The 26,665-nt window shown below is 40.7% G+C and overlaps 2 protein-coding genes across 2 annotated transcripts; both read left to right on the top strand.

Annotated features, from left to right (window-relative positions):
* Positions 1 to 6,602: 6,602 nt before the first annotated feature.
* On the top strand, positions 6,603 to 11,496 carry LOC306741188 (troponin I, fast skeletal muscle-like; the record flags this gene model as incomplete). Its single annotated transcript, XM_079223439.1, has 6 exons — positions 6,603 to 6,610; positions 6,916 to 6,952; positions 7,078 to 7,206; positions 8,620 to 8,709; positions 9,323 to 9,499; positions 11,378 to 11,496. The coding sequence occupies 6 exons, from the start codon at positions 6,603 to 6,605 to the stop codon at positions 11,465 to 11,467; spliced, it is 531 nt and encodes a 176-aa protein (XP_079079565.1). The 3' UTR covers positions 11,468 to 11,496.
* Positions 11,497 to 18,852: 7,356 nt separating this feature from the next.
* Positions 18,853 to 23,224, top strand: LOC306741307 (troponin I, fast skeletal muscle-like). Its single transcript, XM_079223584.1, has 6 exons — positions 18,853 to 18,978; positions 19,229 to 19,265; positions 19,347 to 19,475; positions 21,031 to 21,120; positions 21,696 to 21,872; positions 22,375 to 23,224. Exons 1-6 carry the CDS (start codon positions 18,968 to 18,970, stop codon positions 22,453 to 22,455), a joined length of 525 nt encoding a protein of 174 aa, XP_079079710.1. The 5' UTR covers positions 18,853 to 18,967; the 3' UTR covers positions 22,456 to 23,224.
* Positions 23,225 to 26,665: the final 3,441 nt, after the last annotated feature.

Raw genomic sequence — 26,665 nt, 5'->3', positions numbered from 1 at the left:
TCAATTGAGACCTTTTGCTCAGAATTAGTTTGTGAGTTAATCCCGGTTCTAATGGTCCAGTTAGCCAGCTAAATTTAGTTATACTTGGATCACGGCTCATTTATGTTACTAAAAGTTCTGGTTCAGCTAACGGTTCCTTTTTAAGCAGCTAAACAAGTTAAGTTGTAAAGTTTGCTAAAGGCTCATTTATGCGACCACGGGTCACGTTCTAGTTTAGCTAACGGTTCCTTAAATTGAACGTTAGCTAAACGTTCTGGTTTAGCTAGCGGTTCCTTAAACTGAACGTTAGCTAAATGTTCTGGTTTAGCTAGCGGTTCCTTAAACTTAACATTAGCTAAACATTCTGGTTTAGCTAACGGTTCCTTAAACTGAACGTTAGCTAAATGTTCTGGTTTAGCTAGCGGTTCCTTAAACTGAACGTTAGCTAAACGCTCTGGTTTAGCTAACGGTTCCTTAAGACGAACGTTAGCTAAACGTTCTGGTTTAGCTAACGGTTTGTGTTTCTTTTCAACCAAAGAATAATTATCCTCTAAACTTTGCCAAACAGATATTGACCAACTATTGGATTATTTTTCATCTTGGACTATACTAGTTCCAAAGCACCGTACAAATGATCTGGTTTGTGGTCCAGTTAAAACTTTGGCCCCTTAAAGCTGAAATTATTTTTTATCGCAAAAGCACGAACGAGACAAAACAATCCGTTAGCTCATGAACGTTAGCTTCTGGTGGGCTAACGGAACAACCGAGCAGAGAAAAGTTTGTCTGTAGTCTACAACTTAAATTCTGAGTAGCTAACGGTTCGTGTCCTGATCGATTGATGACCTGAACGTTGAAGCAAACCATCGTAGCTGAGGGCGTTGCTCCTTTTTGGATAGTCTCACTTTATAACAATTTTAAAAGAGAAAGATGCTCGTTTAGGAAAAAAACAACTTCTGCCTGTAAAGATCATAAAAATACTAAATGTTTTGTCTGGAAACGACAACGCCAAACATTGCACTGTTTATTTTTATTACATTTTCATTTTTTAAATTCATTTAGATATTGTAGTTCATGGGCAGCTGGAAGTTCGGTACCTTCGTCTTGGAGTCGTCTCGTGACCGTCCGGTGACACTTTGCACACTTTGTATGACTTTTAACTCTCGATAATGTCGTGAAATGTTGAATATATTTTGGGGATGTTTTTAATTTTGAGCAAATAAAAGTGTGAACATGACGTTAAAAAAAAAAAAGAAGAAAAAAAGGTCCTTGCTGTAATATATATCTGTGGCCGTGTTTTTATCGATGAAGGCGACGAGACCGAAGGAGAGGACGACATGTTCGCGGAAGACGGAAGTATCGGCATATTTCGGTTCATCCCTCGTCGTCGTGTCGATCTGAATAGGTTTTCTAACTCGTTCTCTCAGGTGATTTCTCTCAGTGGCCCAGAATGTTCTCAAATGAATATGATATTCAAAAATGTGAAGCGATGTATTTCTCATGTCATGTTTCTTAAAAAGTCAAGATATTCATTTGTACTGTTGAAATATTAAAGAAAAGTATGTACTTAAACGGTTGTTTTGGTGCTGAAAGTACAACGCTGAGAACCGTCTTTTAGAGGAGTTCAGACCCGATGGAAACGGATCCAATACATCTCCATAGGAGGTCTGCACCTCTTTCCCCCGTGTTCCTGTAGTCCTAGGAACTCCAAATTGCTTCTAATACTTGTGTTATTTAATCAGTTTTATACCATATTTTGATCATCACTATGAACATCCAGCATGATATGAGCAAGATCCCCCAAAAATGCCTCTTCGAGCGGTCCCAGAGCTTTTAAACTGTATGGTTCAGAGCCTTAACAACAGCCCACATACTAAGAACACACCTTTTAGGAAAGATTAGCACCTAAAGTATCGGATTCTGCTAAATAATTCACAATAAAACAAAGAATTGGCATGTTAGGAAGGAGTTTGTCAAAAAACTGTCGTTCGGTTCAAAAATGGAAAAAATACTTATTTTATGGCAAAAACATTGGCCGATTTGGGCATGCTGGGTACCGAAATGTTCATCAGCTTCCACACTTGCTGTATGACGCGGTTATAGAAATGTGGGCCGACCAGAGAGGACTCCAGACTGGAAAAGAAGTCTGGCCGTTTTGTAACTTTACAGGTACTAATAGGGGGTTTATATGGACTTTGATTGCTTTGTTAGACTCCCACAAGCCCGTAGGGTTACGGAGAGGTGGGTTTTATTGAAATCCGACTTCGTAAGGGGTACTTATTAACGTTTTAGTGAAACCTTATGGCGTTTACGGAATTAATTAAACTTAATGGTTACTTGTATTAATTTTTTAAACCATAGATCTCTTCATAGATAGATCTCTCTCATGCAGACCAAGTCCTGGGTGAAGACTGTATCCCAGAAGCCCCAGCAGTTTACCCCCAAATGCCATAAAAAACACCTTGCTTCTCCTGTAAAGACCTCGGGACCAAGAAGCCTCTGCACTGGAAGCACATCTTCATCTTAGACCCCAAACAAATTAGTTTAACAACAACAACAACTGATTTCTGGTGAAAGCACCGAGCCAACGTCATATTTTCATGTCTGATGAACCACGTTGACTCCGTGGTGAACCGAGACCGTCAAAGTTTCAGGGTGTCAAAGTTTCAGGGTGTCATGGTTCAGGGTCTCATGGTCTCATGGTTCAGGGTCTCAAGGTTCAGGGTCTCATGGTTCAGGGTCTCATGATTCAGGGTCTCAAGGTGTCATGGTTCAGGGTCTCATGGTTCAGGGTCTCATGGTTCAGGGTCTCAAGGTCTCATGGTTCAGGGTCTCATGATTCAGGGTCTCAAGGTCTCATGGTTCAGGGTCTCATGGTTCAGGGTCTCAAGGTCTCATGGTTCAGGGTCTCATGGTTCAGGGTCTCATGGTTCAGGGTCTCAAGGTCTCATGGTTCAGGGTCTCATGATTCAGGGTCTCATGGTCTCATGGTTCAGGGTCTCAAGGTCTCATGGTTCAGGGTCTCATGATTCAGGGTCTCATGGTTCAAGGTATCATGGTTCAGGGTCTCAAGGTTTCATGGTTCAGGGTCTCAAGGTCTCATGGTTCAGAGTCTCATGGTTCAGGGTCTCAAGGTCTCATGGTTCAGGGTCTCAAGGTCTCATGGTTCAGGGTCTCATGGTTCAGGGTCTCATGGTCTCATGGTTCAGGGTCTCAAGGTCTCATGGTTCAGGGTCTCATGGTTCAGGGTCTCAGGGTCTCATGATTCAGGGTCTCAAGGTTTCAGGGTCTCATGGTTTCTGGGTCTCAAGGTTCAGGGTCTCAAGGTCTCATGGTTCAGGGTCTCATGGTTCAGGGTCTCAAGGTCTCATGGTTCAGGGTCTCATGGTTCAGGGTCTCATGGTCTCATGGTTCAGGGTCTCAAGGTTCAGGGTCTCAAGGTTTGTGTATTCGTGGCTTCACATGCTGCAGTTTGTCCTTCACCAGACTCTCTCCCTCTCTCTCTCTCTTTCTCTGTCTTTCTTTCTCTGTCTTTCTTTCTAACACCTGTCAAGAAAACATTAGTGCAATATGATCACGTCCAAAATTTCGATAAATCAACCCTGTGAGATCTTCGTCCATTAAGCTCCTGTCAACGGTTCCTCAGCAGCGTCCACTTAGCGTGTCTTAAATGTCCGCCTTGAAACTGGACCTCCCACCTGCCGTCCCCTCGGCCTCCTGGAGCCCAAACTGGTTTCATACTGGTTTATACGATGAGAATCTGCATGGAGTCGACTCATCTCTGTTCCCTCCAGGCCCATGGGGTGGGGGGGTAACGCAATCGGTGAAACAATCCAAGAAAGGGTTATTTATAATGCTCAGAAAGGGAGGCGATGCGGGTAAGATTTCAGGTTCTGGTGAGCCCATTGGCCCGAGAGCAGCTACACTTCCTTAAAGAGAAGGTTGGGGTTCACTTTGCCTTCGGGGAATGCAATATATACCAAGTTCTAGAGGCAGAACCGAGCCGCGTCCCAAAACCTCGTCGCTCCGTTTAGTTTCCGTCTCCGAACCCCACAGGTGAGAGATCTCCTTCACTTCTTCTCGGCTCTTTGTTTGTTTGTTGGTTTTCTCTGAGCTCCTGTCACAACAAAATTTGCTTTATTCAATGTTTAAATGGTTAATAAACCAGCTCGTTGAGGTTTAGGTTGTTGATTTGGTAAAGTTTTGGGGTTGTCGATGCTGCAGGTGTGAGGTGAAGCGTGATGAGGTGCGATTGTGTAAACGGACTCTGGGGTTGGAACCCGATAGTCTGGGTGTTTATTAATGTGTCATCACAGACCGCTCAAATGCATTTAGAATATTTAGGAGTTTGTTGGAGTTTGTTGGAGCTCAGACCGACTCGGTTATTAATCTGACAGCTTGGTTGGATTTTGGCTTCATGGTCGACTGAGCGTTTGTTATATAAAACTGTAAATCATAGTTTGTTTTATGAAAAAAAGCCCCAAACTGCTGTATTTGGATGTATTGAACACCATTAGTAATATACAAGTGAAATATATGGTTTGGTACATGAGAAAATTCAAATGTCACAGATGTGCGCAAATGCAAATTTTGGAGACCTCACCTGAATGTTCTCTGTTCTAAACCCTCTCTATCTTTGTTCTGCTTCACTTTATCAAAGTCAACCTTTGCAGAGAGAATGTTCACATATTGTGTTATGATTTGGGTTAGAGAATGTTCACATATTGAGCTCTGATTTGGGTTAGAGAATGTTCACATATTGTGTTATGATTTGGGTTAGAGAATGTTCACATATTGTGTTGTGATTTGGGTTAGAGAATGTTCACATATTGAGTTATGATTTGGGTTAGAGAATGTTCACATATTGAGTTATGATTTGGGTTAGAGAATGTTCACATATTGAGCTATGATTTGGGTTAGAGAATGTTCACATATTGAGCTATGATTTGGGTTAGAGTTGGACCTTACAGCTGCATCATTTCAAAGAAATAATTATCCTCAAAGTGATTTTTTTATAGGCAGACGTGAAACCTTTTAATTGTTTCTGTGTGTCATCTTCATTTGCTCTTAACCAGTAACATATAGACTGATATTTACACTTCTGAACAAAATCTCACATGTGTACCTTTTATTATAACACCAACATTATTCAAACAGCCCTAGTGGTTGCAGAGATACACCCTTTTTAGTTTGTGAATGACATTTTCAAGGAAAGGGCCTAAACATAGGTTGGTTTTAAAGGTTAAAGGTGCAACAAAACAAAAGTCATGTCTTCATTTTGCACTAAAGTGTCTCGTCCCGTGTTGTTTGTAGGAACACGACTCATGATGTTTATGATGTATGTTTCTACAGATTCGAACAGATCAATGCATCACAGGTTGACGCCAACAGGAGATGAGGTTTTGTATTTTGTATAATTTCAGGTCATAATATTCCCAGAATTCAGTTTTCCTGAAGAACAGTTTTCCTGCTAAACAATGAGATCATCACTGGACGTTAAAACTGTCCTCGGAAATCAGAAATGTGTTATTTAGTTTGGCGATGCAGCTTAACGCTGAGAAACGCATCCGTAAAGAGGATTTATTGGCTCATAAGGAGGATTCATTGGCTCATAAGGAGGATTTATTGGCTCATAAGGAGGATTCATTGGCTCATAAGGAGGATTCATTGGCTCATAAGGAGGATTCATTGGCTAATAAGGAGGATTCATTGGCTCATAAGGAGGATTCAGTGGCTCATAAGGAGGATTCAGTGGCTGATAAGGAGGATTTATTGGCTTGTTTCTGCAGCTGTGGTCCAAAATGAGCCGGACGGGTATTTGATATTCAGTAAAAGAGCAAAAGTTCATCAAGTATTTTAGTAAAATTATTTGGATTGGAACATTTTCAGTATGAAAAAAGCTTCTTATTTATTTAATATTCGTATGTGCATTGGGCAAAAATGATGAGAAGATAAGGACTGTCACCATAATTTGCTTTAAATTGATGACGTTATGTTTGATGGTGTTTATGTTTTAGCAGCAAAACCTACATGTGGATTATTAAGGAATACAGTTTGATTATTTGATTATTGAAAAGTAAGTACTTGTGTCTAAAAATCCAAAAATTACCAAATATTTATGTAAAATGTTACAATACAATTACTTCTATACAACCAGAGAAGTCGCCCCCTGGTGGTCAGGAGAGAGAATGCAGCTTTAAGAAGTGAGTTGTTTTAGATCTGGATTGTTCTGCTGTCTCTATTTCCGGAGGCACAGTCAGAGATGTTTGCACCAACGAAGGAGGTATCAAGTGTTTCCTGTTAATCTCACAGAAGACAGATCTTTCATAACTGGGATGCCCAAGAGGACAACTGGAGCCACAGATCTTTGTCCTGATTTAGACTCGAGGAAAAGGCTGATGCTCCCAGCTGGTGTCCTGTTTCCTCTAAGTGGAGTTATTATTTCTGAAAGATCGGAGAGAGCCTGACCCCATCTTCACCTTGTGTCCCATTCCCATCTGTTTGTGTCAACTGTCTCATACTTATTGACTTTTCTGTGATTTTAAGATACTTTAATTGTATAATAATAAAACATTTAAAATGGGAAATTGTGTTTTTCTGCAGGCTTTGAAGCAAAAAACGCCAAGATGTCGGAGTGAGTAATTCTGTATCTCATTCATCTATATGTGCATGTATATGTTTTATTTTGGACCAATAACACGTTTAACTTCAAATTGTCAAACTTATTAAGTTATTTTCTAATCATAAGAACCATATCTTGTGTATATAACAGGACGGTAGAAGTGAAACAGAAACATTTGTTCCAACATTTGCACCATTTCGTCTCTCATTGAGTCCTAAAACCTGTTTCCAGTCAAGATCTATCAATTTCAGCAATTTTCTAAAATCAATTCCCCTGCCATAGCAATCTGTCATTACATGTTTTCTCAAACCCTTCAGGAAAAAGATGTCCTCGAGTCGCAAGCATCACCTGAAGGTAAAATATTTCTATTTGACATTTCTTTACAGTGTTGTATAAAACAAACTCTTCACATTCACACGTTTTGGTCACAGAAACAGAGCGATGCCTCTTAACTCTGATGTTACGTTGCTGTCTGGCAGAGTGTGATGCTGTCCGTCGCCAAAGTCTTGCTGGAGGAGGAGGAGAGGGAGCGGGAGCAGGAGAGGCACCGCTACATGGCCGACAACTGTCCTCCTGTGCACATGCCGCGCAGCATGCAGGAGCTGCAGGTACGTCCTCGAAGCAGCCACCAGGTGCTACCTCTTGGCTTCAGGGACAGGGAACCCAAATGTTACCTCTTGGCTTCAGGGAACCCAAATGTTACCTCTTGGCTTCAGGGAACCCAAATGTTACCTCTTGGCTTCAGGGAACCCAAATGTTACCTCTTGGCTTCAGGGAACCCAAATGTTACCTCTTGGTTTCAGGGACAGGGACACCAAAATGCTACCTCTTGGCTTCAGGGACAGGGACACCAAAATGTTACCTCTTGGCTTCAGGGACAGGGACACCAAAATGCTACCTCTTGGCTTCAGGGACGCCAAATGCTAGAATAGAATAATCCCTTATTATTCCCACAGTGGGGAAATGTATTCTCTGCATTTTGACCCATCCTTGGTATTTCAAGGAGCAGTGGGCCCCTAGTGAGGCACCCGGGGAGCAATTTAGGGTTAAGTGTCTTGTTCAGGGACATGTTGACATATGAACTAAGCGGAGACCGGGGATCAAGGCGGCTACCTTGTGGTTGCAGGACGATCACTCATCCCCATGAGCTGCAGCCACCCTCTTGGTTTCAGGTACAGGGACACCAGATGGTACCTCTTGGCTTCAGGGACGCCAAACCTCTTGGTTTCATTACATTACATTACATTTCATTTAGCTGACGCTTTTATCCAAAGTGACTTACAATAAGTGCAATTCCACCATGAGGACAAACTCAGAACAACAATAATCAAGAAAGTATAATTTCAATGAAGTTAAACTACAAAGTGTAAGTTAGTAAGTGCCATCTAAGTGCTACTAAAGTGCTACTACGGCGCTACCTTCCTTATTCAAGGTGTATTCGAAAACAATGTGTTTTTAGTTTCAGGGACACAAATGTTACTTATTTTTTTCAGGTACAGAGACGCCAAAGGTCTTGTTCTTTATTTTGTCCCTCGGAACAATTTTGTTTTCAGGTAGAGATTACGTTAAAACCAACAGGTAGGTTTAGACAACTAAACCAACAGTTAGGTTTAGACAACTAAACCAACAGGTAGGTTTAGACAACTAAACCAACAGTTAGGTTTAGACAAGCATTATTTTCGAACTAAGCGACAAGAAGAAGAAAAAAACAGACAGATTATTCGTGTCCCTGTACATAAAAGCAATAGCTTGCGTTCGTGAGGACGTTGCTGCTGAGATCCTGCAATGCCGTCAGGTCTGAGCTCAGCTTTATATCGTGACTGCAGCAGATTATGTACAGTACGTATTCCTCCATAGAACATGCAGTTACAGTGTGTTTAGCTTTAGTAGATAGCTATATTAATACAGAGATGTTTGATGTCATATTGAATATTAGAAGATGTACATCATAGAATGAACTTAATTTGAGACGATATGTGATGATTTCTTTATCGTGACCGTGTTGCTGCCGTGTGTTTCAGGAGCTTTGCCGGGAGATCAACCAAAAGATCGACAGGATCGACGAGGAGCGATACGACCTGGAGTCGAAAGTCAATAAATCGGACAAGGAGGTAGATTACATGAAACTATTCAACGATTTAACTCCTGCAGAAGCTTCAAACTCTTTGCTCACGTTGCTTTATCTTTTACTGCGTGGAGGTTACCGAGTTTAAAAGAGGAACTTTGGGTAAATGTTTTTAAAATGGAGGTCAGTCTTTCAGATTTTAATGACCTCATAACCTTCCTCTGCTTCATTGTCTTGTTTAGCTTTCGTTGTTTTTATGATTTACATATTTATTATACCTTTACTGTTTGATCACTTTTTGCACTTTCCACTTTGCTGCTGGAATCCTGTAAATGTTCCCTCTGTGGGACTAATATCTTTTCTCACGACAAAGTGTACATCTTTAGCTCCATTTTTTAACTGGTGCTTTAAGAACTGTTCATTTTGCAGTGAAATTAAATCCTTTGTTTGAAACGATAATCTATGTTTGAAAATTGCTTAAATTGTTGTAAAAACATCTCTAATTTTGGAATAAAAAAAAACCTAAATCCTGGTCGCAAGAAGGTTGCAAGTATTCGTGAAGGTGTATCACGTTTTCTCGGCTGTACTAGGCTGTCCGTGTGGTTTTGTAGCGTGCACGAGGCGTTTGAAGTGAATCCAGACTCGTTTCCACTTTCCAGATCAACGACCTGAAGATCAAAGTCCAGGACCTGATGGGTAAGTTCAAGAAGCCGGTCCTGAGGAAGGTCCGCATGTCGGCCGACGCCATGCTGAAGGCTCTGCTGGGCTCCAAGCACACGGTCAACATGGACCTGAGGGCCAACCTGAAGCAGGTCAAGAAGGAGGTCAAGGAGGAGGTGAGGAAGCAAAGAAGCAGCTGGTTATTGTTATTATTGTTATTATTATTATTATTATTATTATGAGCGAGCAGACACGGACGATTGTATTTCTTTTGGTGTGTTTCCATCCACCCGTGTTTGTGTGCTTGTAAGCAAAAATATGAAAAGTTAAAAATAGCGTACAAATACTTACCTCACATTAATGCATGAAGGAGACTTCCCTCACATTTATGCATGAAGGAGACTTCCCTCACATTGATGCATTAAGGAGACTTCCCTCACATTAATGCATAAAGGAGACTTCCCTCACATTGATGCATTAAGGAGACTTCCCTCACATTGATGCATTAAGGAGACTTCCCTCACATTAATGCATGATGGAGACTTCACTCACATTAATGCATGAAGGAGACTTCCCTCACATTAATGCATGAAGGAGACTTCCCTCACATTGATGCATTAAGGAGACTTCCCTCACATTAATGCATGAAGGAGACTTCCCTCACATTGATGCATTAAGGAGACTTCCCTCACATTAATGCATGAAGGAGACTTCCCTCACATTGATGCATTAAGGAGACTTCCCTCACATTAATGCATGAAGGAGACTTCCCTCACATTGATGCATTAAGGAGACTTCCCTCACATTAATGCATGATGGAAACTTCACTCACATTAATGCATGATGGAGACTTTCCTCACATTAATGCATGAAGGAGACTTCCCTCACATTAATGCATGAAGGAGACTTCCCTCACATTAATGCATTAAGAAGACTTCCCTCACATTAATGCATGATGGAGACTTCACTCACATTAATGCATGATGGAGACTTTCCTCACATTAATGCATGATGGAGACTTTCCTCACATTAATGCATGATGGAGACTTTCCTCACATTAATGCATGAAGGAGACTTTCCTCACATTAATGCATGAAGGAGACTTCCCTCACATTAATGCATGAAGGAAACTTCCCTCACATTAATGCATTAAGAAGACTTTCCTCACATTAATACATGAAGGAAACTTCCCTCACATTGATGCATTAAGAAGACTTACCTCACATTAATGCATGAAGGAGACTTCCCTCACATTAATGCATTAAGGAGACTTCCCTCACATTAATGCATGAAGGAGACTTCCCTCACATTATTGCATGATGGAGACTTCCCTCACATTAATGCATTAAGGAGACTTCCCTCACATTAATGCATTAAGGAGACTTCCCTCACATTAATGCATGAAGGAGACTTCCCTCACATTATTGCATGAAGGAGACTTTCCTCACATTAATGCATGAAGGAGACTTTCCTCACATTAATACATAAAGGAGAAATGTCATATTTCCATCATGTTCACATAGCTTTCGGTAGTTTGAGCTTGCACTGGAGCTCCTTTAATCACCTCATCTCGTCAGTAGTGTCGGTAATCACAGTAGTGGATGGAAACATGCATAGATTTGCATTTTCTTTTCCAGAATTTGTTCAAATTGTGTTAAAATGTGCTCTACTTTTGGATGGAAACTGTTTTCTATAGAAACCTGCGTTCCAAAATAGGTTCAGTTTATCTGGTTCTTTCTCCAGTGAGGCGATAGTTCTTTGTAACTTCTTCGATTCTGGATTTGATCTTTTTTAAAGACGTTGTTTGACCTAAAATATAATCACATTTATTACACCTTCAATTGTGCTTCTCCAGAGAAGGCTCGACATGCCGTAGAGAGGTAGACGAGATGAAAACCTCTTGAACCTTTTTACTCCATGAAATCAATATTTAATTTAAGTTAGTTAAAAAAAAGTACTAGTATTGAACCAGTTATTTAATCAGACCACTATCTGATCTTTGATAACGAGCTCCTGGTCCGGCTCTGATTTCTGGTCGTCTCTCGGTGTTTCAGGACAAGGAACCAGTCGGTGACTGGCGTAAAAACATTGAAGACAAAGCCGGCATGGACGGGAGGAAGAAGATGTTTGAGACCGAGGCATAAGCCAGCGACACGTCTGCTGGAGGGGAAGCTGAACTATCTTTAGTGTCGGTTATTTATTGGCTGATCTAATCAGCGCATGTTTTAGATGGCACAAATACTTTAAATAATAATAGTACTGTTTGACTGAATAAACAAACTGAAGGTTTTAGCCATGCTTATTTGTTGGAATTCGACAACTGGAATCCAAAAGATTTTGGCAGAAATAAAAAAATTAGCACTGTTAGCTATGAGCCGCCGGCTGAGCTGTCGCCATGTTGAGAGCCGTATGGAGGCAATCGATGAATTTCGTATTCATCGGAAACTAGCTAGCTGGACCTTGATACGTTAACAGGGAACGGACGTCTCAGGTTTTTCATCAAATTAATATGAATTAAATCATTACTGATATATTACATCCCATATTAAAAGTACTTGGAATCTCCAAGTTAAATCGTAAGCATAGTATTTAAGTCTTTAAAATTAACGTTAGCTAGCAGCTAAATTGCATCATTTAGGGACAGTAGTCGACTTTGGAAGGTGTGTTTTTCCACAATAACTAGACAATAACTTTTAAGTGTCATGATGATTACTTTCAAGAATAAGTATTAAACATTGTGAGATATACTATCAATAAAGTGGCGGATGTATCGTGGATAAGGCTTCACTGTCCTCTGGTGGCACTAATTAAAACTCAATTTTGTGAATTTAAATTGGTATACAAAATAAATGCATTGCTTAAATTGTACAAATACAATAATAATGATGTATAAAATAATGTATAATATGAATGAATGACATTGAATGTAACTGCTGCTGATGGATAGAACAGGTGGATGTAAATCAATGAGTCTCGTGGAGTGTTGAAAAGCAGCGAACATAATCCCACTAACGCTTCTCCTCGTTTTATGACGTGCGAAGCTTCTAACGGTCTCGTCTTCAACACGTCGTTGACGTAGAAACACGACCCCGAATCATGTCGTTGAAAAACATTTGTCCCCTGAAAGGAACTCTGTGAAGTATATTCTTCTTCCCGACGGAGACTTTTAGCACCAAACTACATGCATCACAAACAGAGAAACAGATCGGAGGTAAGTCTTTTTTAAATAATTATATTAATATGTCGTTTTGATTTGCACCGTTTGTTTTAACAGTTTATTTCAACCCTCATTTTTTACCACTTATAACAAGTATACACATTTAATTCATAGTGAGTAGTAGTAATAATTTAGATCTAAGGATATTTAACTGTTTCTTAAAATATTTGTGAACAAATTCAACTCAATAAATCACATTATAGGAAACAGTTATACTTTAATAATAATAACAGGAGAATTTATAAACACTTAAAATGTCCTTACGTCTGTTTAAAATGACTTATCATTGTGGTGATAACCATTTATTAAATGTTTGTATTCTGCCTGTAAATGTGGAATAGAGGGATTGACAGTGTTGATGAAGATGTTGGTCTTTGAGCTGTGAACACGTTAACGTCACGATGAATCATGTGACTTTGTTTTCTCGTCTCTTCCACAGCCGCCGGGCCGCAGCAGCACTGTGAGTTCAACTTTCTATTAAAACATAATCCATAATACAAATATAATGAAAAGGGTCGCTTCAAGATCAAACAACTCAATGTTTGGAATCCGTTTTGTTCTAAATGCAGTGGACACACATTGATTCAGCTTCTGTTGAAGGAGTGCATAGAACATAATAAAGCTAAAATGTTATTATCAAGTCAAACTCTTCAATCTAGTTTGACATAATAACTTAGTTACTAACTTAGTTTTGAATAATAACTATTCTAACAGAGAAAAAAAACGGCCAGCGCCCCAGAAACTGCCTCAAATGGGGTTCAGCTCTTCCCAAGTCCATCCATCAATATCACAGCCACTGATGGGACATAGCAAAATAAAATAAGATAAAATAAGATTATCCTTTATTAGTACCGCAGTGGGGAAATTGCAGGATTACAGCAGCAGTGCACACAGAGACATACAATAAGTAAATAATCAAGTAATATAAATAAACAGTAAAACAGTAATACAAACAGTAAAGAAGAAGACAATATCAATATTAAATATACAGACGGAGTAAATACAGTATATGAAAAGTATTTAAATGTATTATATATTGCACCAGATGATGAACATAATTAAAGTGATTAAAGTGTTGTCAGTGTTTGTGGTCGACTGAGAGCTCAGCTTGTTGTGCAGCCTGACAGCAGCAGGAAGGAAGGACTGCAGACCTCACAAGAGCATATAAGTCCATTTGTCATGTTTATGACACTATTCCACAATAAATATTAACATAAACCATAAATATGACTCGAAGGGACTCGAGAGTGACTTGAGAGAGCACCCCGAGTTTGGAAAATATCAATTTCCATATCGATAGCATGAAGCTACACAGGATTAGCACGCCGTTTTGGAAAGCTTGGGACCTACTGAATCTACTAATGCCGCCAAATCCGCCAACAAGCAAAGCCTCGCCAAGTTAGCAACCGCAGTGCAACCTGTTTCCAGCAAAAGAAAAGTGAAATATGACTTACTTATTTCTGAAACAATATTTCAGACGGCCTTGAGGCGCGTTCCAATGCCACAAAAGAAGTTTCGTCATTTTCCAGTGTCAGCCGATCGGAACACACGACTCGAAATATTTGCACTAAATTAATTCAGACACTATATTTATGAATTACACTGGAAATCGTTTAGTCCCCAAAAGAAGAATGAAAGGATTGAAACGGTGTCACGTGACAGAATCCTGATCGTTTCATTATTGATCAGTACATATTGATGGAAGAGGTTTCTGCTGCGATGAGATCAGACTTTTGTTTTATTGTGAAGTTTAAAGGTGAATTGTTAGTTCCAGTTGGTTCTGGGCTGCTTTTATTGTGAAACTCTTGACACTGAAACAGGAAGCCGTTTTTATGTTAAATCTGAGCTTCCTGTTTCTTCTCTCCAGCAGCTGTTGCTCTGAGGATCTTTGTCTCTTCAGGTTGAACCTGTGAACAGAGTTTAGTTCTGGAAGAGAATTCCTACAAAATAAAAGCATCACTGGCCCTCTCACATATCTGACTGGAGCCAGTTGAGCTCTGTGGCCGCGACTTTAATTCCCGCTCAATATATGAACGTATTAACTGCTGATTATGAAATGCCTCTGAGGTTTAATCACTTTCCTGCGTTCCGTCCGCCAGAAGCCGGATGAAAGCAGATAATAATACAGATAACAATCTTAAAGGGCGGGTTATTTATAATGAGCCGAGCGACCGGGGGGCCAGACGACACTGGACTGTATTTCATGACCTTGCCAGCCCATTGGTTTGACCACTAATCCGCTTCCATAAAGAGAAAGTGGAGGATTTAGAGCCTATCGGAGATTGCGATATATACCTCGCAGCTCTCGGTCCGGCCGGGACTCGATCCGTGTCTCCGACGAGCTGAAGACTCCTCAGAAGTAAGGACTTCTTCTGCGTGTGCGTGTGTGTGTGTGTGTGTGTGTGTGCGTGTGTGTGTGTGTGTGTGTGTGCACATTCTTTGCAGGACAGCAGGCGTAACATCTTCGTCCGGTCGCTGCGGTTCTTAGGAATTCATGTTGTGTTTTCCAGATTTGTTTGTCCGTGAAATGAGTTTATTTTGTCCCTGATGTGGCGTTCAGCTGGTCTTTTGTCAACGGGCCACGTCCAACAGGGGATTATTTATGATGGAAGGCTTTTAGCAATTTGCATTTTTTTTATTGGCACCCAATTGGAACGTTTTGGGGTTTCTTTTATTCTCATCCTTTTGTCCTGAGTGGTGTTTTTGTTCCAGGTCTGGTTTGTTTTGTACCGGTTCAGAAACTTGTTTTGTCAAACATTCTTGGCGTTCGGCTGGTCTTCTGTCAAAGGGTCACGTCCAATAGGGAACTCTTTATGATGGAAGGGTTTTAGCAAATGATGTACATCCCGGCATGTTCGGTATGATCCCGGTGATGTTCATCACTTGGCCGTAAAATACCGGGATGTAAAATACCGGGATGTACGGTGATGTCGGTGATGTACATCCCGGGGATGTCGGTGATGTACATCCCGGGATGTGCGGCCGGTGACGGGTCTCGCTGAAAGGCGACACCACTACAGGCCTGCATCTGAAAGCGGACCCTCCTGTTTATCCTCCTGTCAGCGCCGAGCTCAGCGTCTCTAATCTGCAGCGGCTGCCGGCTTCAGTCTCGTCTTCGCTTCTCTTTAATCCTGCGCCAGGTTGAACCCGTTCTCAGACGTTAAAGCTTCATTCCACTAAACGGAGTCTTCCTCCACAGATTGACTTTTACTTCTTCTCCTGAGGAGCTTCATGTCATACAATAATACACATACAATAATACACATATAGTAATACACATACGGAGTATTTCCTTTCTGTTGTACTTTCTACTTCTACCACATCTCAGAGCAAAGTGTTTCACTTTGATGTACTGTAGTGTTTAGAGTATATCTGACAGCTGGAGTCGCTATTTAACATTTCAACATATAAAACATATTGTCCCTGGAAAAAAATTGTATATGTTCTCAAAAAGTTTTTTAAATGTAAACTGCATGACGGTATTTGAGCCTTCCTTAACATCATTAAACCATTTTATTTATATATACATACATACAACATATATATCTACCATGTGTTTATGGAACAGTAATGTTTGATGTTGCTTCGCCCCACCGTAACAACATTAAAGTTAGATATAAATATGTTTACAGTCCAGTTTTATTTGGATGGCTCTTTAAAAAACAATAGCGGAGCTTTTATTTTTAGTTCATGTCGTCTCCCGGACTCGAACCACCGGTCTTCCTCCAGACATCTGTGTCTTTCTCTCGGCTGTGGGATTTAAATGCCTCGCGGCCTCTTGTCTGTATTTCCGTCAGCGTGAAGCAGATGAGCTGTCGGCCTGACAGGCAGTTATGTATGAGACATGATCCGCCTGTTGTTGGTTTACGGCCATTTGTTCTTGGGCCAGCTATGTGTCCCGGGACGTCTTTTGAGACGAGCCTGCTGTCGTTTATTATTATTCTACAGCTGCGGCTCCAGGAATAGTCGTCCTAATCCCGCCGCTCCGTCACGAACGCCATCCGGCCTCCGAGGACCTCGAGAAGCGACCTCGCAGTCGTGGAAACCCCCGTCCGTACCCGCCGAGATCGGACCCCGGCTCTCGTCGGGATCCGATCGGCCAGACCGCGTGCCGACGTGGTCTAGTTCACGTAGACATGTGGACACAAGCCGAGAGAAAACATCCTCGGCTCGGAGAAGAAGAATCATCTGGAAGGTTTGAGACCCGGTTAGTTGAGTTTAGGCTGGAGGATTTGGTGTCTGTACTTAAACCAACTCAAAGTTGAACAGTAATTCACATGAAACCCTCGTTTTCATTCGTGAGCCAGGACGGCAGGAAGTCAGGTGACCGAGGAAGAAGAGCGAGGAAGAAGAGCGAGGAAGTCAGCGGAGGAAGAAGGTCGAGGTCAAACAAACACAGGACTTTAAAAGTAGGGCTGAAAAAAGGAAAAGTGTAAGAATCTTACTTTGGATCTTACTTATTTTTAGGCCCTTTCCTCTAAATGTCATCCCCAAACTAAAAAGGGTGTATCTCTGCAACCACTAGGGCTGTTTGAATAATGTTGGTGTTATAATAAAAGGTACAAATGTGAGATTTTGTTCAGATGTGTAAATATCAGTCTATATGTTACTGGTTAAGAGTAAATGAAGAAGACACGGAAACATAAAAAGTCAGGTCCGCCTATAAAAAAATCACCTTCAGGATGATTATTTCTTTGAAATGATGCAGCTGTAAGGTCCAACTCTAACCCAAATCATAGCTCACTATGTGAACATTCTCTAACCCAAATCATAGCTCAATATGTGAACATTCTCTAACCCAAATCATAGCTCAATAAGTGAACATTCTCTAACCCAAATCATAGCTCAATATGTGAACATTCACTAACCCAAATCATAGCTCACTATGTGAACATTCTCTAACCCAAATCATAGCTCAATATGTGAACATTCTCTAACCCAAATCATAGCTCAATATGTGAACATTCTCTAACCCAAATCATAGCTCAATATGTGAACATTCACTAACCCAAATCATAGACAATATGTGAACATTCTCTAACCCAAATCATAGACAATATGTGAACATTCTCTAACCCAAATCATAGCTCAATATGTGAACATTCTCTCTGCAAAGGTTGACTTGGATTAAGTGAAGCAGAACAAAGTTAGAGAGGGTTTAGAACAGAGAACATTCAGGCGAGGACTCCAACATTTGCATTGGGGTACATTTGTGACATTTGATTTTTCTCATGTACCAAACCATATATTTCACTTGTATATTACTTATGGTGTTCAATACATCTAAATACAGCAGTTTGGGGCTTTTTTTCATAAAGCAAGCTATGATTTACAGTTTTATATAACAATCGCTCAGTCTTCCCCCCTCGGGGACCTTCTAAAAGGTTAAAAAGCATTGGAAGGACGGAGGTGATATGTCTTGGTCTCGAGTCTCAAATACAGAGAAGTACAATAATCTATTTTTAGAAGTGTATATCCCAGCGTGAGATGAGACTTTGGATTCAGTTCAACCGTTGGTGGCTCTAGAAGGACAGCCAGAGAATCGCCGCAGTCCTCACGAGTCGCTCCTCCGTGGATCGTAAATGTCCGAAAACTAAGTTCCATCCCGATCCGTCCGATAGTTGTGGAGATATTCTGCGTCGTGCCCGAGGCGTCTGGACCTCGATCCCCTTGAGCCGCGCGGCTAAAAATAGCCGTCCCGGTCCTTTAAGGCATTAACGCGGCCTTGGTTATGAAGTTCAGTTCCACTCAATGTCCTGGAATTAACTTTGAAGTCTCAAGATAGAATGAACATGATCCGAACATGAAACGTGAGACAGGTCGAGTCTCTGCGGCGGGAAGGAGACATGAACACTTCATTTATTTATTTACAGTTGTTTACACAGGGACAGTTTAGAATGGCAGAAACAACAACAGCAAACCACATTTCACAAGAACACAAGAACAGAAGACCACCTGTTTCAGGGGGAAGACATTCAAACATTGGTAGAGAGAATGCAGCTTTAACACATGAAGCATAGACTTCTATACAACCAGAGGAGTCGCCCCCTGGTGGTCAGGAGAGAGAATGCAGCTTTAACACATGAAGCATGGACTTCTATACAACCAGAGGAGTCACCCCCTGGTGGTCAGGAGAGAGAATGCAGCTTTAACTCATGAAACATTGACTTGACTCTGCAGAACTGGAGGTTGCGTCCTTGTTGGTATTCTTTGGAAGCATTTCAGATCGTGTTACATACAAAACCAATAAGAGGAAGTTTGGTTTTATTCCAGAAGCCTTTAAACAACAACAGTTAACTTTGTTCCAGACGGATTAATTCGTTGACTGTTTGTTTTTCGACATATCAAAAGGTACAAATGTCATTTTAACGCTGTCTTTTATGTGTTTTTCATCAGATAGCATCAGCACCCGATTCCTGCTGCCAAGATGGCCTGCGAGTGAGTAAACAGTTTGATATGTATCAATATATGTATTATTTATTGTTATTCATGAACAGATTTAGGAACGAGTGAGGAACTTTTTATAGGATAAAATAGTACACTTGTGTACATTTATTGGACTATTTCCTCTTTAAAAACACGTTTCTGAACACCTGACATTGTGTTTTTGACTCAAGATGTTTATGTTGTTGTATTTCTAACATAACGGGCTGAATGACTTCGTCACATCTTGTGTTTCCACCCGCAGGAAAAGACTGTCCGCGAGGCGCAAGCACACTCTGAAAGTAAGTTTGTATTCTTGACGAAGAAAAGTGGAGATGCCTTTTTTTTATAAGTTGTATCTGAACATATTGAACCGTCCGCAGGGCTGCATGCTGCTAGTGGCCACCAACATGCTGGAGGCGGAGGCGGGGGTGAAGGTCGGGGAGAGGGAGAAGTTCCTGGCAGATAAATGTCCTGAGCTGGAGCTGCCGTACTCCAAAGAAGAGCTCACGGTGAGACAGAACCAGGACCGGCTGCTTCGTTTCCTTCAATCAGAACTGTTGTAGAGACGCAAACATCATCATTCAGACAGTCGGCTGAGAAGATCTGACGACTCAAAACCCAAACCATCAACATCCTGCTTTAATATTTAAAGGCTAAAAAGTATTTTTTTCATCAATAGAACTTTAATACAAACACAAAATGAAAGGCAGAACAAGTCATAACACAAAATATAGATTTGCAAGGTAAAAAAAATAACAACCAATCAAGCAAATATTATTTTTATAACTGGGTCAAAACAACACAAAGCTCATAATTTCAACCAGAGCGTTTTATAATTTAGTGAAACATTTTGTTTTGTTTTATTTTGTTGAAATAGAGGTTCCTGACAAAGTAAAAAAGCTTTTGATGCAATAAACACATTTATGTGGTTCTTTTATGTATTTAAAACCTAAAACGGGTCGACTCTAACACAAGAGGAAGGCTAAAGTCACCATCAGGTCAGATGATTGTATAATATATTTAATCAAAGAGGCGGGAACATAGATTTGATCTTTTCTTTGTATTGTTATTTTGGGATAACCTGATCACCAGGAGTAAACCCAACATGATAAGAACTAATTGAAGGTGATAATAGTTTCAAATGAGCCTAAAGTGAATATTTTTGATTACGTGGGAGGAAACCTGATCACCAGGAGTAATTTGGTCCCCAAGGCATTTTTATCTTTCTCCTCCTGGGTCTGGTTTGTCATCCTGGTCCGGTCCAAGACATTTTTAAGTTCCTCCACCAGGGCTTCATATCGTTCCTGCCAGGCCTCTCCTGTCTTGAGTTCCGCTTCTTTGGTGCTCAGCTGGTTTTTCGTTGCGGTGAGTGTCCGAGAAAGGTCGGCAATTTCTTCTTCCTTCTTGCCCAGCTGTTCTCTCAACTTCTCATTGGACTGCGAGGTCTTTTTTAAATTCTCCTGCAGATCATCTCCTTCTTCTGGAGGAGTTTCCGGATAGATCTGAGGACCAAACATGGCCTCAATAAAACGTTTGTCTCCATAAAAGAGCGGTGGTCACGATACGATATTATCACGATACTAAAGTCACGATACGATATTATCACGATACTGCAATATTATCACATTAGATTGATTATATTGCGATTTATTAACTTTTTTCAACTGCAAATTGTCCCCAAAGGAAAACTTTGTCAACATATTTGATCATGTAAGATAAAGTTTTCAGTCTGTTCATCTCACTCCAATCATTGTTATTGCAGCAAAATGGGACAAATCATAAATGTTGCACCTGACAAACTGAACTGTTTGTATTACAGTCTACAGACGGCGCATTTGTAATTTCTTTCTGCGGTGTCTCCATTTTTGTTTTGCCAACTTCCTACCGATCACGCTGACCCGGGACCTCTGCTGACCTAGGACCTATCTAGGACGAAAAAGTTTATAATTGATTAAATAAAAGAGCGATACTGAGCGATGCTTCAGTATTTATCGCGATACTGTCCGTGGAATCCAATCAGCCACAAAAAAAAGAACACAGACTAAAACACAGTTTCCTCTGCAGGAGCTTTGCAAGAAACTCCACGAGCAGATCAACATCAGCGAGGAGGAGAGATACTGCATCGAGTTCAAACTCAACCTGGTCCTGAATGAGGTCAGACACTTTTTTTCAGGTCATTGTTTACTTTTGTAGATGAACTCAATCAAAAATGCATTCGTAGAATGAAGGAGGAAAACACATGCAGTTATCAGAAACACATTTACAAACATTTTCTAAAGTAAAGTTTTGAATGCACGACTTTTACTTGTATTTTCCCAGCGTGGTATTAGTACTTTTACTGAAGTAAAGTATCTGAATACTTCTTCCACCACTGTATTTTGGAGGCTATATTATTGATGCAATAACGAGCAACAGGGTACAAGAAAATATATTTTGTAGCAAACAAAAGCTGAACAGAATGCTCATATTATTAATATCGTGAACACTGCTTTTAATGCTTTTCTTGCAGTAAAGATGTTTTTTTTCAATTGTGGGTAAATTAAGTTTTTCAATGTTTTTATTGTTATTATTATTATTATATATTTTTGTTGTATATTGTGTTTCAAACTCGCCATCATTTCAATGTCCCGTTCTATTAAAAAAAGGACAAAACTGAAATGACCACAAAAACATATGAGGATCTTACTCTTGGTAAAAAGTCTGTACTTTGTCCTGAATCCCCCTCGAAGGTCAGAGACCTCAACATAAAGATCGTGGACATGAGGGGGAAGTTTAAGAGACCCCGTCTGAAGAAGGTCCGCATGTCGGCCGACGCCATGCTGAAGGCTCTGCTGGGCTCCAAGCACACGGTCAACATGGACCTGAGGGCCAACCTGAAGCAGGTCAAGAAGGAGGTCAAGGAGGAGGTGAGCTGCTGCCCTTCAGTCTGAAAACCACCGCCGTCAATGTCAATATTGTCCCTAAAACTGCGGTTTAGTTTGGTCTCTTGGTTTCTTATTGGCTCCCGTTTTGCTTGACTGGCAGCAAGAGTTTGAGGATTAATGTGGTTTATTAAAACTTGTAATTTTGTAGGTTGGGCCAATAGTTATAATAACACTAAAGTACTTACAAAGTTTGGTACTGGAATCTGAAGACATTGCTTTATTGATCAAAATAATTAGAAACCAATCCCCTCGGGGGGGCAGACTGAGCGATTATTATATAAAACTGTAAATCATAGCTTGCTTTATGAAAAAAAAAACATTATTCAAATATTCCTAGTGTTTGCAGAGATACACCCTTTTTAGTTTGGGTATGCAATTTTTGAGAAAAGTGCCTAAAAATAGGTTGTTTTTTAAAAGGTTGAAGGGTGAGAATTCTTTCTTTTTACTGCTCATTACTTTAATGAAACGTCTTCTGTGTTCACAGGACAAGCAGCTGCGCGATGTGGGCGACTGGCGTAAGAACATCGAAGACAAGTCTGACAGGAAGAAGATGTTTGACAGTTAAATGTGATCCGTCGCGGATAGTCGGACTCAAACGAATGCTTTTCAGGTCTAATGTCTTTGTAACGGAGAGTTTTGTTCCAAAACGCCGCATATCCACCGTAAACCTACCACTTACTTTTTATTGAACAGATGAGACGTGAGGGTTTCAGATAAAGAGTGTGAATATCTGAAGGTTCACATCTTCAGAAAGATGATGGCGTGACGTAAGTGATGAGCGATAATCTCCTGCTAAAGTTGGTTTGTAGGATTGCAAACCTGCAATTATTTTCAACCTTTTACCTTTTTAATTCAGGCTATTAAAAGTAAATTGTGTTTTATCCAAAGCTTGAGTTGAGTGAATACATCTGAGGTAGATGCTGCAGGTTTCAGGTAGTTTTTGGATATCTTACGTTGGAACAAAACTCTTTGCCTCCCAGCTGCCTTCTGCTTTTGCCTGTATTGACACTGTACTGTGATGTATTTGTACTGCGTGTACCGATGTCAGTATTAGTACCTGAGTGGTGAATCACACCTGCTTTTATACCCGTGAAGGCTGACTCATGCTTCTGCATCCAGACATTGCGTCACCTGAGACGTAGCTTCCTCAAACCAAACAGTAAACCTTCATTGTTTTTTTTCTTATGGAGTCGATCTTAAAATCCAGAAATAAAAATGAATTAATTTACTTAAATGTGTTCACTGAGCAGAATCGTTTACAAGTTCATCTTTAAACTTACATATGCATATGTATATATATATATATATATATATATATATATATATATATATATATATATATATATATATATATATATATATATACACCTTTACTTTTTCCACAGAAAAGATTCTTACAGCTATATCTCTTCTGCATTCAAAGATTAAAAAGATAAAACCAGTGATGGTGTAAACGTTTCATTTAAAACGAGTGAATAACGTCCACTATAGTTTTGTTATCGGCTCATAATTAGGCCGCTTTGTTCCCTACGGTTTGACTATTTCAAAATGCAATCTATGAACAAATTTGTCTCATACGGCGATCGTCTGACACAGAGTTACGTTAGCCCAAAGCGTTGCGTTAGCATGGCAGCAATGGACGAAGCAAAGAGCGGCTCCTCTGCAGCAGAAGCATGATTCAGCCTTCGACCTGTACTAACGTCATGTCGTCTTTTCTAAACTGTTCAAACAGAAGTGTGATGTACGTTTATCGTCTTGTTGCTGTCACATTAAATACGAAAGCTTCATGTTCATCTCGCTCATCGTCTGGTTGAATTTGTATCTCCGGGGCCACATCTGCCCCGTCTCAACGTCCCGTTCACGAAACGTAGCGACGATATTACGGCCCATGAAGTTTTGCAGTTGAGTGAAATTTGCCCTCTTTGTCCGATTGCAGTTGTAATAATAATAATTAATAGTAAAGTCACCAACTCTCTGAAGACGCTAATAATTTCACTGTAACTGCGCGTGGCTATTAGCGCAGATCTTTGTGAACTGGAATGTTTTTGCAATGAGGTTAACTTGAATAGAAAAGGGGACAATTTTGCACCAAATGTATAAAATATACTTCTTATGAAGTGCGTGTAAATAACGTGCGTGTAAATAACACAAGAAGCACAAAGACGTTACTTGCAGCTCTGTTAGTGACGAGGCACAAGTTCATGTTCAAATGCTGTAAGTTTAGATCTTAAATTAATGTTCAGTTAAAGAACTCCTACTATTGCATAGTATTGTTCACTAGCGTTGTGATAATAACTTATAGCAGCTGTAATACATGTATCTGATATAAATATCTGGTAGACAGAATTGTACTTAAAAAAGTCTGCTTTCAAATGAATGCTAATATATGCTTACGTCACCTTGATGCTAATCCTTAGCTAATGAGACATTTTACGAGGATTTTAGAAGACTTTTAAAAATGTATGTATACTTAAGTCACATAATTTAAAACAATACTAATCATTTTTGAATTTTGTAGCTGTAGCCACTAGCTAACAGTTAGCTAACGTTAGCATGAACAACAGGCAGCTGAAGGCCGAAATAAGTTTGCTGCCAATCGTAATGCGGACTTAACAGTTAAGAAAAAAGAAAACAAGCTCTCCCCTGTCTATTTTAAGTGTATTTGATGCTTTACGACCTCAGAGACCCCCAAGGAGAATGGTATGCGTTTCATTCGTGATCCTGAGAGTTTACTTTTGTAGTAATTAATAATTTGCCAGTTGGCTTTAACAGCTGAATCCTCAGTTTGGTTCCTCGATTTGGGTCACAGCTCTTTTATATTAATATCTGCTGTTGGTTCAAACTTAAATGGAAACGTTCCAGTCAGAGCAGATGAGGTGAGTTATTGAGTCATTATTTGTAGATGTGAAAGTCATGTTTTTTCTTTCGTGAAAACTCCCTGATTTTGTCTTCTTTTTTTGTTTTGTTTTTGCAGATCAACTTAAACGTGACCAGGTGTGCTTTGCTGCAGAGGTAGGTTGGATCATATTAATGTTGCTGTGCAGTGGGGGCATTATTCTTGGTGGGCTGTGTTTATAAAGCCTGTTCTGTAACTCACAAATACATACGTACATGTACAATTATTCTTGTGGTTTTCACGGCCAGTAAAATAAAAATAAAAAACATCACAATGCTGGAAAATGATCCATGTGGGCGCCAAGAGGGTGTTGGTTTCAGTTTCAGCTGCTCCTTTGGGTTTGGGAGGTGATGGTGCAGTTGTTACTATTTCCATAAAGACAAATGCTGAGTTTTGTTGAGCTGTCAGAAAATATTTGACAAACCTTTTCTGTATTTCTACTGAGCAAATAGTCCCACATCATGCCTGAAGAATGATAATCACGTGATAATCTGCATGTCAAAAATAGGCCCCTGTCTTAAGGGCCCACTGGATGGTAAATGCTCTATATGGTTTGTTTCTCTGGGCACCAGATGTTGTTTCTCACAACAGAGACCCCTTGACAGCCTTAAACAATGTCTTAAGTATGGCACGTCGTTCCTAATGTCGGTTATATTTGACCTCCGCTGACAGCTGTATCATATCCTCAGATAACAGCTGCTCGGCTCTCAGACTGGCATCAGACAGAATTAGACAAGAGTGACAGAGTACGAGGGCCATCTGGAGAGAGGAGAGCCACAAGGCCATCTTCTTATGTCTTATGATGATACTGTGTAATTAACCTCAGACGACACTAAACCTGCGGAAGACCCCCTGAAACACTCTCCTGCTTAGTGATACCACATCTCCTCCTTTCAGGCAGGAGGTGACCTGGTAGCCCAAAAAAAGAATGGAAACTGTCATCAGGACTTACAGGTAAAAAACACAGACAGTTCAACATGTCCTCAACGACAGAATAGGTCGTTTAGCGATGTAATCTAGCTATAAAGAGAGGAATCTGTCTGTCTGCTCATTGGGGCCCAGGAGAGGCCCCGATGAGTCAGCCCACAGTGAGGACTGAGTGGGCCTCCACTGGGGTCTATTGTGGACCAACATAACCATACTGGGGTACACAGTGGACATACTGTGGGGTACACAGTGGACATACTGCGGGGTACACAGTGGACATACTGTGGGGTACACAGTGGACATACTGCGGGGTACACAGTGGATATACTGCGGGGTACACAGTGGACATACTGCGGGGTACACAGTAGACATACTGTGGGGTACACAGTGGACATACTTTGGGGTACACAGTGGACATACTGCGGGGTACACAGTGGACATACTTTGGGGTACACAGTGGACATACTGCGGGGTACACAGTGGACATACTTTGGGGTACACAATGGACATACTGTAGGGTACACAGTGGACATACTGCAGGGTACACAGTGGATATACTGCGGGGTACACAGTGGACATACTTTGGGGTACACAGTGGACATACTGCGGGGTACACAGTGGACATACTTTGGGGTACACAGTGGACATACTGTGGGGTACACAGTGGACATATTGTGGGGTACACAGTTGACATACTTTGGGGTACACAATAGACATACTGCAGGGTACACAGTGGATATACTGCGGGGTACACAGTGGACATATTGTAGGGTACACAGTGGACACACTGCGGGGTACACAGTGGATATACTGCGGGGTACACAGTGGACATACTGCGGGGTACACAGTGGACATACTGCGGGGTACACAGTGGACATACTGTGGGGTACACAATGGACATACTGTGGGGTACACAGTGGACATACTGCGGGGTGCACAGTGGACATACTGC

This window comes from Taurulus bubalis (genome assembly GCF_910589615.1).
Source record: "Taurulus bubalis genome assembly, chromosome: 9".
In the NCBI taxonomy this organism is placed as follows: Eukaryota; Metazoa; Chordata; class Actinopteri; order Perciformes; family Cottidae; genus Taurulus; species Taurulus bubalis.
The sequence above is the reverse complement of the archived record's forward strand: the minus strand, read 5'-3'. Positions and strand labels throughout refer to the sequence as shown.

Excerpts from the sequence above, each read along its gene's own strand:
- LOC306741307 (XM_079223584.1), top strand. Across the intron at positions 19,266-19,346 it reads GGCGCAAGCACACTCTGAAA|GGCTGCATGCTGCTAGTGGC; the intron begins GTAAGTTTGTAT and ends AACCGTCCGCAG. Across the intron at positions 21,121-21,695 it reads TCAACCTGGTCCTGAATGAG|GTCAGAGACCTCAACATAAA; the intron begins GTCAGACACTTT and ends TCCCCCTCGAAG.